The 10,196-nt window shown below is 37.5% G+C and overlaps 1 protein-coding gene and 1 non-coding gene across 2 annotated transcripts; one reads left to right on the forward strand and one right to left on the reverse strand.

Annotated features, from left to right (window-relative positions):
* The first annotated feature begins 588 nt into the window (after positions 1-588).
* Positions 589-695, forward strand: LOC126785548 (small nucleolar RNA R71). The gene has a single exon (XR_007671078.1). It is a non-coding gene; the product is annotated as a small nucleolar RNA R71 (small nucleolar RNA).
* Positions 696-5,010: 4,315 nt separating this feature from the next.
* Positions 5,011-7,570, reverse strand: LOC126784785 (WAT1-related protein At1g43650). The gene is made up of 7 exons (XM_050510293.1): positions 7,297-7,570; positions 7,138-7,200; positions 6,934-7,050; positions 6,597-6,840; positions 6,339-6,497; positions 5,611-5,762; positions 5,011-5,402 (listed from the first exon to the last, which is right to left on the reverse strand). Exons 1-7 carry the CDS (start codon positions 7,500-7,502, stop codon positions 5,276-5,278), a joined length of 1,068 nt encoding a protein of 355 aa, XP_050366250.1. The 5' UTR covers positions 7,503-7,570; the 3' UTR covers positions 5,011-5,275.
* Positions 7,571-10,196: the final 2,626 nt, after the last annotated feature.

Here is a 10,196-nt window from a genome sequence, read left to right on the forward strand (position 1 = left end):
TAGTTAGGTGAAGATGCATTATTCGAACCATGAACATTAGAGTTAAAGGGAGCAGAACCTTGAGGTACCTGAGGCCTCACAAACAAACCTGAAGGACGAGGTCCATGACCTTGAGCATTGGATGGTTGAGCATTGTTGCTCCAACGAAAATTTGGATGATCTCTAAGTCCAGGGTTGTATGTGTTTGAATATGGATCGTACCTAGGCCTTTGTTGCCCCATGAAGTTCAACTCTTCTTCAGTCATTGCACCATTCGGACAATTGTCAGTTGTGTGATCCTTGAAAGAACAAATGCCGCATGCTTGAGGGGTGATGCTCGAACCATTGAATGCCTTGACTAGCACGTCAAGCTTTCTTTCTAAAGTAGCCATCTGATTCCTTGCATCAACATCATACACCCCACGGCTCTTGCTTCCTCTCTTCTCCTTGGAACTAAATTGGCGATTGTTGTCAGCCAAGTCATCAATCAAGGTGTAAGCTTCTTGACCGGTTTTGTTCATGAATGTGCAGCCACATGCCGAGTCCACCATGCTCTTATTGGTGGTGTCGAGTCCTTCATAGAAGAATTGCACCAAGTCATCCAACGAAATACCATGGTGAGGGCACTTCCTTTGTAGTTCCTGAAATTCCTCCCAAGCCTCATAGAGTGAATCACCATCCTTTTGAGTGAAGTTCTGAATCTCCCTCCTAAGTCTTTTCGTGAGTTGAGCAGGGAAGAATTGCTTCAAGAACCTCCTAGTCATTTCATCCCATGTAGTGATGATTCCTGCAGGCAAAGAATATAACCAACGTTTAGCATCATCCTTAAGGGTAAATGGGAACAAAAGCAACCTCAAGCCTTCTTGAGAAAGATGATGTATCGATTGGAGCTTGCAAATGTCCAAGAACTCCCTAAGGTGAACATTAGGGTCTTCCATTGATGAAGCAGAATACTTAGGCAGCTGCCCAAGCAATTGAACAGGAATGGAGAAGTTAGCTTCATCAGGTGGAGTGAAAGCAATGCATGAAGGTGATTCCGGGGTGGTAGGAATGAATGCATTCTTGAGTGCCATTGGAGCACCAACAGGAATTATGTCACGGCCCGCAATTGTGTCTGAATTGAAGACGAATGAAAAGGACAGATCTTCCTCTTCTTCTGATCTAGGTGAAGAGTTTAAGATTGAATTGCTTGGAGATGCTTCGAAATTTAAAGGTCTACTTATGAAAGAGTTGTTCAAATCTCTAAGTGCTTGAATTCGATCTTTGAGCTCTTGTGTCTTCTTAGAAAATTCGGACATGCATAGTACCTGTTTGTATGAAAGGTAACGAGTTAGCATAGAAGAATACATGATGGATACATAAAATTCGTGCCTTCCCTTAGTCATACACACGCACACTTAAGGGGGAAGGGCACGGCAACTATGTTGTTTACAAAGAGTTAGTTCTTTACGTTTTCACAAGTTCATACATTCACAAGTTCTTTTTGCTATTTCAATGCTTGAATGATCGATTGATTCTAAGTTGTAAATCAAGGTGGACGTGCGGCCTAAGTATGGATGCCTAGACACAAGATCAAGTCTTTGTTTCAGAAGGCCTTTAGCTCAATCAGAGATAGTGAACATGGTAGGACTCATTTGTTGAACTACGGAGAGCGAACTCCCTATCGACTCCATCACCGAGATGTATGTCAGTCAGTAGTTCTCTGAGATCCAATTTTGGTCCCATGCACCAGAGTAATAAAAGAGCGTGCCCCTTACTCAGCTGGACTTAACCTCATGTGTTAGACAAAACTCCAAGTGTTAATAAAAGCCGCCCTCGACCTCATGCAAACTCGAGAGCTAGCATGAAGGGTTAAGGCTAATATTAACAAAAGGGACTTTACCTATTCCGTTTGATTTACAACCTACAACAATCATTCACTCAAGCACCAAAACAACAACCTAAGTTACATTACTATATGTTACACGAAATAAGAATAAGAATATACAAATGTACAATATTCACAATGAATTCGTAGTAAAAGTTAGGGATCCATCTCTAATGGATCCCCGGCAACGGCGCCATTTGATGATTGCTCGATTACTCGACATCAATATTTAACCCTGAACACATCATAGTAGTATAAAGCAAGAGGGTATCGTTCACAAACCGGGGATCCAGCCAGGGCTTAGGATCACATCAATTAACACGAATTCATAAAGGTTTTAAAGTTTGATATAGATTTTGGATTGAGTCATAAAAACAGTAAATAAAACCTAAGCTAATATATACATGTGATCAACCAACCAACACATAAACAATCACCAAAACAATTCACATAGAGGGAATCGAACCAAGTTCTACAACTTCTTAGTATCATGCCGAGACATACATTGAACAACCAAGAATGGATCATGCAATTAGGTTTCTAAGCAGTAACCTAAACACATAGACACTTAACACATTCAATCACAACCAAGCAGCCATAATCGAAATTCTAACATGTTCATCTTAATCATGTAATCCCAAAGCCATGCACATTGAATTCATCAAGTATGTCACTTACTTAACCAACAACCATGCAATTCGAAAATCACATAAACAAGAATAACCATGTTCTTAGCATAAGTCTTTAATCCAACAACCTAAATATCATGCTACAAGCATAGTCATAACACCTAGGAATCGAAAATTGTTCAAGCACACATTCGGCAGAAAACCAAAACAGAAAATCATAAAACCAAAACATAATTTTCGAATCATCTATATAAATTGAATCAAGTAGCTATTTCATAGACAAAATTAATACAAGACTACTCTAACCAAATCGCAACTTCATCCATGATTCGAAATAAAACCTAAACCCGAAATAGACAAGAGTGAGTCATGGTTACACTTTATAAATCAAGCAATCCACAAGTGTAGCCGAGTCTTCTATGGATGAAACCTCCTTCACAAGCGTGTTTGAAGGCTATTGATAGGTGAGGAATGATGGAATCGGTTTTAGGATTTCTTGGAATGGTGAAGGATGAATTCGGCAGAGCTATGGCTGTGTTTTTGTGTAGGGTTGATGATGATGCTGAATGGAGAGGCCGGCCTCTATATATAGAGGTGTAGGAAGCCTTCTTGCGTGCCAAAAGGAAATAGAATCCAATTGGGAAACTGAAATCCTCTTTGTTATGGATTTGCTTTATGTACTCCATATCCAACTTGATGTAGGAAACCAAGTTCAATAGGGAGATCTCTTTAAGGGCTGCACGGCAATCTCTTAGTCCAACTAGGAGTAGCTAGGCCGGCCTCCTCTTCTCCTTCTTCAACTCGAATATGATTTCCTTGTTCAACTAGGAATGCAACTCGGCAACTCTCCTTTCTTTCCAAATATGATTTGTCGTTCCTGAAAAGAAATCGTCGATTAAGGAATAGGAAAGAATGAAAATAGGAAAGTAGAGTCCTAGTCGAGTAAGGAATCCTAGTTCAATCAGGAGTTCTAACACTTAGCACAATTTCATCATCAAATCATCTAAAATCGAAATAGCTTTACTTCAAACATACATATGACAAATATGAACCTAAAACAACTAAATAAGAAGTAACAAAGCATAAGAATAGGGCATATATACATTAAGAACGTCACACTTTGTGTTCCTATCAAGCACAGACTTGCCTTTCCTCCCTTCAAATACACATACGGTATCTTGAAGTGATTAGTCGTTCTTGCCCTCGTTTGAAATCATTTAATTTGAACAAGTACTGGAAATGTAAAAAGGGATTCATTGTAGGGGTAAGCAGGTTATTGATAGTGATACTTCATAGTTGGCGTACTGGAAATGTAAAAAGGGTGTGTATCTTCAATTTCTTTCAAAGTTGTTTCTCTTATAAATGTTCTTGAAGATCAGAGAATGGCGAGGTTATTGCTGAATTATTTGGAGCTTGGAGTGTGCCTATGGTGAATCGTTATGTCTTTCACATGACGATAATATGATTCTTTGGATGCCGATGGGACTAAGACTGGTACTATTCTCTGGCTACTTGAGGGCTGGAGAGTTGCAGGGTGGGAAATAAAGATTTTTAGATTGCTAGCTTGAGTGATACTACGGCATGCATCAGCGTCCCAGCGATGTTGGGAAAACTTTAGCCAGTACCATATCAGGTTAGAAAAGAAAATTTAGGAGAGCAGTCGAAGGTGCTTTAGGTACTGAATTAGTCTTTTGCAGACATAATTTGATGCATGTGGAGAAACAGAAACCTGCATAGGTATGGAGAAGCAATTTGATCTAAAGCCAATTGATGAACTGGTTAGCATGGCAGGGGTTCGGCAGTTACTGCCCTGCACCTCAAGCTAGTACTATTTTTTAGCGGCCTCCTCGTCCGAGCTGCCTGATACTAAATTTCGTTGAACCATGCAAAGGCAAAGCTTGGAGTTTGCGGATAGGGGTTTAGGGTGATTCTAGGCATGATCAAAGAGCTTTGGCTTCAGGAACGTGGACACTGAAGGTAATGCCTTTACTTTTATTAATGCTTTGCAAGATGAGAGTATGATTTCAGTCCGGAAAGCCATATCTTAGATGAAAGTTAATTTAGATGAATCTTTACAAGCTATTATCGCTGATTTTGTGATGTGCAACGGTTAAAAAGTTGCTCATTGCCTTGCAACAAATCATATCTTAGGTGAAAGAAGGTTAATTTTAGATGAGTCTTTTCATACTATTAGTCGACGTTTTGTTGAGGCGCCAAGGTGATAATTATTAATTAAAGTTTCTCATGGCCTTGCTAATAAGCCCTTCAAACTTAATCATCATTTTTCATTGTTTAGAGTCGGAGCCTTCTTAGCTCTATAAGGGTCAGTATGGAATTTGAGTTATAAAGTCTAAAGTGAGCAAGGATGCCTCTTTTCTCTTTCATTTTCTTGTTGAAATGTTGGTAGTGGTATCTCTGCACTGATTGTGATACTTGGTATTGGGATGTTTTCACTCTTCTCATTGTGTCATTTCATTATGAATGAAGTTAGAGATAAAGGGCAAATAGAAAAATCGACCACAAAAACTGCGAAAGTTTAATAGTCCAACTCTGCTCCAAAATTTTAGCTTGCATCAATTAAATTACTTACATGAACTTTGTTGCAGCATGTCTATATATACAGAAAACTTCACTACAGACTTAGAAACCTCAAAGACCCGAAAGATAAATGTGAATGAAGAATAGTTAACTATGATCACTCTGAGAAATGATTATCACCAGCAGATCCGAAATTGGTCTCCACAAGAATCTCATTGTGGCACTAATAATCCATTTTATTACTTACTAACTGCTCGATCACTTATACAATGAGTATTTCCTCCCTGTGTTCTTGTTTTTGATTATTTTCTTCAATTTCCTGGTTTTCTTTCTTCTTTGCCCACAAGACGCTATAGAGACCAGCAACCAGCAATAGACCTCCACCAATACTGTAACAAAATGAAGTCGTTAATGAAAACGAGCAATGCTATACTGCCTATATGTACAACTGATTTTTCATATATGTGAACTATGAATGTTATGTGCATACTGTATATCATATTACCAAAAAAAGAAGAAGAAAAAATAGGGATATATCAGTAGGAAAAGTAAAATAAGTGATTGATGAAGTCATGGTGAAGGGTATGAAGTAGGGACCTTCCCCAGTAGATGGCTTCTTTCCACACGATTGCTGAGAATATTGCAGTTATAATTAGAGCAAGAGGAGTGAACATTGCTGTGAAAACTGCACCTTTCTTCTCTATGGCCCAAACTTGCAGCCAGTAAGTAATCCCAGTTACAATAACCCCCTGCCAGGTCCCATTTTATGGCGAAAATTAGTCATTTAAAGAAAAATATGTACATATGTATTTGGCTATTTACAACTGTGCTGTGATTGCATACACATACATACCAGTTCTGCTAGATGCTTGAAATGGCAAAAAGACATTTATTTCACATTTTTCTCTTTTGTGGCCAGTATGCAATGCAATATGTTCATTTACATGTGATACAAATCAACACTTTATATATACGTAAGACAAAATCCAACCGTCAAGTGTGGAATTTACGAAAATTTAAAGAAATCTTTCGACTAGTATAATCAATGATGTGATCGATGCAGGAGAACATGTTAGATCTCTAACTGAGAATATCAGTAGAAGATACACCACTCTATTGTGGTAGAAGTCAAAAAGTGTGTCATCATCCTATCCCTTTGGAGAGAATAGGCACCGTATATGTATAAACACCTAATACATGTTTCTAAATTACATAGATAGCTTTATAATTACCAGTCCTTGTAAAATGTCATTTATATTAGCAGGGCCTGAAGACCTTATTGTCAGTGAGGCCTATTTGCTTCTTGAAAAATAGAAATGTCTTACACAGTAGACAACAGCTAGAAGATGAATGTCCCATCCAATCTTCCAAGCTGGAGGCTTTCTCTCCACTGCAATTGTCCAGATAGCAGACTGCATGCAGCTAAAGAAGCACTGCAGAGCAGTAAGCCTCAGCTTTGCTGGATATTCCTTCACAATTGGACCCTATATATAAACAAACAGGATTAAGTGAAACTGTATATATCATTAATCATATTACAGTAAATAAAAGATCGGTATAATTTGATAAAAATTATATATAACCTGCAAAATTAGCCAAAAAGACCAAGCAGTGTTCGCTGAGAGCATAATGAGGGAACCTTTAATCCACTCCATTTTGCTGGAACTATTAGTATGAATCTGGTGGTCTAAATTTTCTGGAAACCAGTTCATGAACTTTAATGGAGGCCCCTTGATTAAAGCATACACTAAAGCCCCTGAAAGGCTGCTAACAGAACCCAACACCTTGGCCACACCATGCACTTGCTTTATAGAAATGCTTTCCATCCTTAAAAACCAAAAAGAGAACCCAACTCAGGTATCATATTCACTGCTTGTACAAAAAGAAGAAGAATCAAATGGTCCTTAAATTAATAAGTACCTCAGTAAAACTGCCATAACAAAAGTAATTGCAGGAATTGCAGTGGTGGTTGCTGCAGCAAAAGTTGCGGAGGTGTAGTTGATTGCAACATAGTACAGATTTAGACTCAAGGTTATCCTGCAAATTTGTCATAGTAAATCATATATGGTTAGAACTGAAATTATATATTTGGTGTGAGAAGCACAGATTTATATGAATCATTACCCGAATAATGATATAAAGAATATCTTGATGAGCAAGGTATAGGAAAGAGGAACTTCTTTTGAACTGCAGATTGAGTGGAAATTTAAATTAAATTTTATTAATTCAAACAGTTGGATAAAAGTTCTTCACATGAACCTATGCAAAATATTGATGATCAACCTTTCAAAGAAGAAAGCTAATGGAGCCAAGGCCAGGAAGGCGAAAGCTTGGCGATAGACCACAAAGACAAAAGGGTTCATTCCTTTAGAAATTGCTGCCTTAGAGAACAAGGCCATACCTGCATACACACAATGTATGAAGAGCATTGCTATATAGACCTTACGCTTCTCTGCTGCCATAGCTATTGCATAGCTTAAAGTCTTCATGATGTGGTATATAGTCCTGAAAGATTTAGTCTTTCATCTGTGGACTCTAAGTTGAGAAATTGGGTGTTCTATATATAGAGGACAGTTTTCTCAGAAACTTCACATCCCGCATATACATGTGGGAAAACCATGAAATCAGGTGTTCATATTTGGAAAAATCTATAATAGAGTGCCCTATAGTATGGACCGTGAACAGTGTTTAATAGTAATCGTAAAAAGGTAAAGATTTGGATAGTAAATTTTTATATTATTCTACTTATACGAACTTAGTTTTATTTTCCTAGGAACTAACCTTCAACATGCCAATAATTTTCATTTAATCAACCTCGTCTAAACGGTTACTTTCCTTTTGGCGGAATCACTGGTGTCCAAGAAAATAATAAAACTAAGTTCTAATAAAACAGAATTCTTAGAATTTTTGGCACTAGATAGAATTTATTTATTCAACATAAATATAAATACAAGACTCAGAGCCTCCTCTTAGGTAGACAACTAAAGCTAAACAACTACTCATAATTAAAATACAAACTTACTTAAAGAAAAATGCACTTCACACCAGATTTTATAGCAGAGGGATACTTTCCTCAGTAATAAGCACACTCACATTCAAGCTATACTATACATTTACTATATTATAACTCTTTTCTTTTCGAAAGGTAGTGAGAACTTCAATGCCAAGTTCTTATGATTTCTCTCCTCCCGTGCCTTCCTTGAGAAGGTTGAGCATCATATATAGACTCCGGACTTCAACTAAGATTTCAAACTGAAATAAAAACAGTGGCAACAAAAGTAAATGGCAGACAAGTGGATTCCTCTTTAGCTTGAATAATTTGAACTTTACTTTAGGAAAAGTAAAATTAGATGTTTTGTAGCGTCGGTAGTTAGAAATGTTTTTATCAAAAAAGAAAAGAATTTGGCATGATGCATCGGCAACCACTCAGCCCTCTATCTGGTTGATAATGTTAAGCGGTGCTTCGTCATCAAAATCGTGGGAGTCATCTGAGGCATAGGAATTTTCTATCTCGGATCCAAGATCTGAATTATAGATATGGATCTTATGTTTTTCTTCTTTTTCTATCTTTTCTAGCCATTTGATGGTGGCCAAAGTGCAATTAACCTCTTTTCTTTCTTGTGATGTAAAGAAGTCGATATTCTTTGGCGGAGGATGGTTGTAATAGGTGACCATTATCTTTTCTCCGCTTGCTAGAAGGATTGAGCTTATATATCTTAGAACTATCTTCCTCAAGCTGGCAATGGTCATGGCCTTCATCCATGAAATACTTTGATTAGGCTTGCCATTGTTCTTTGTGACATAAGACCTCCTTGCTGAACTCTGAATCAATCTGGCATGATGATAAGGAGATATGTAATTTATCTCTCTGTTGAATAATGTCCATTCTGGTGGTGTGAACACGAATTTTATTCTCAGAATGCAACCGTCTAATCTGATATGCTTAACTGCTCCAAAAATTATTTTGGGGAATCCCTTCAGATCTTCATTTGATTTTGTCAAGAGATTGTGAACAAAACCATTTTCCAAAAGCAACAGTTTGTGATTCTGGGGATGTTTTGCTTAAACATCAACTAAATACCTCCCATAATATGGGTCAGGGACTATTGATAGAGTTTCTTGAAGAGAAGATATTTTCCTAGAATATTATGAAAGTTATACCATTTGTCCTCTCTTAATGCTAAGATAGGAAGCTTGGCACTCTCATGATTTTCAAGAAATATTACCTTTGGAGCTTGACATTCTGCAGTAGCAACCTGCTTATCTTTAGTATGAGATCCATACAATTCTTCTGTTAATACTTCAAGGGCTTGAAGCATATGACATTCATTATCATCACAAAAAACATATAGAATAATATCAATAATAATTTTTAATTTAAAAAATAATACCCTTTCAGTTCTAAATACTGGTCTGTCGAAAACCTTCAGATGCTGGTGAAAAATCATCTTTTGTTCTGGTGACTTCAGGAAGCTTGTTGCCCTAAAAGGGAAGCTTCTTCTTTTGATGTGGATTTATCATCCAAGTGCTTGTCCCAGTCCTTCGTTGGTCTTGACTTCTGTTTTCCAGTTGGTCTGCTTGATTCAGCAGTGCTGAATGAGACTATATACTAGTAACCATGTCCATTATGTAGCGGTCCGACAGTTTTATCTCCACTCTTATATCTTTCCCATATAGTCTTTTCTTTTGGTTCAGACTATTCTTCTGGATCCGGTCTCTTGCTTATGGGGTTACATCATTCTCTTTGGAACATTGCCATCTCTCTTGTAAGGGCGTCTGACAAGTAGTTTTTGTCTCCTGCAATTATTTCAACATCATAATCATATTGAGATAAAAACATCTGCCACCTAAGAACTCTTCATCTATTAGCTGCATCAGTTAGTTTATAGTTCTTGAAATTTTTTACTCTCTTATTATTTGTTCGGACCAGAAATTTATTTCCTAAGAATGCTTCTACACCCTTAATGGATTTGATCAGAGCGAGAATTTCTTTGTCTCCGGTGGAATAGTTTAATCCAGCTGGATTAAACTTTTCTGACATGAATTTACAAATCTTTTCATGAGTATCTGGGGCAACAGCTAAGACTACTTCTGCCCAATAGTAATCATTTGCGTCAGTTTGCAAAATGATCTTATCACTTTCCTCTGGTAATTGTAGGGGTGGAAGATTCTTCGTTAGCTCT

Source organism: Argentina anserina, chromosome 2 (assembly GCF_933775445.1).
Source record: "Argentina anserina chromosome 2, drPotAnse1.1, whole genome shotgun sequence".
Classification (NCBI taxonomy): Eukaryota; Viridiplantae; Streptophyta; class Magnoliopsida; order Rosales; family Rosaceae; genus Argentina; species Argentina anserina.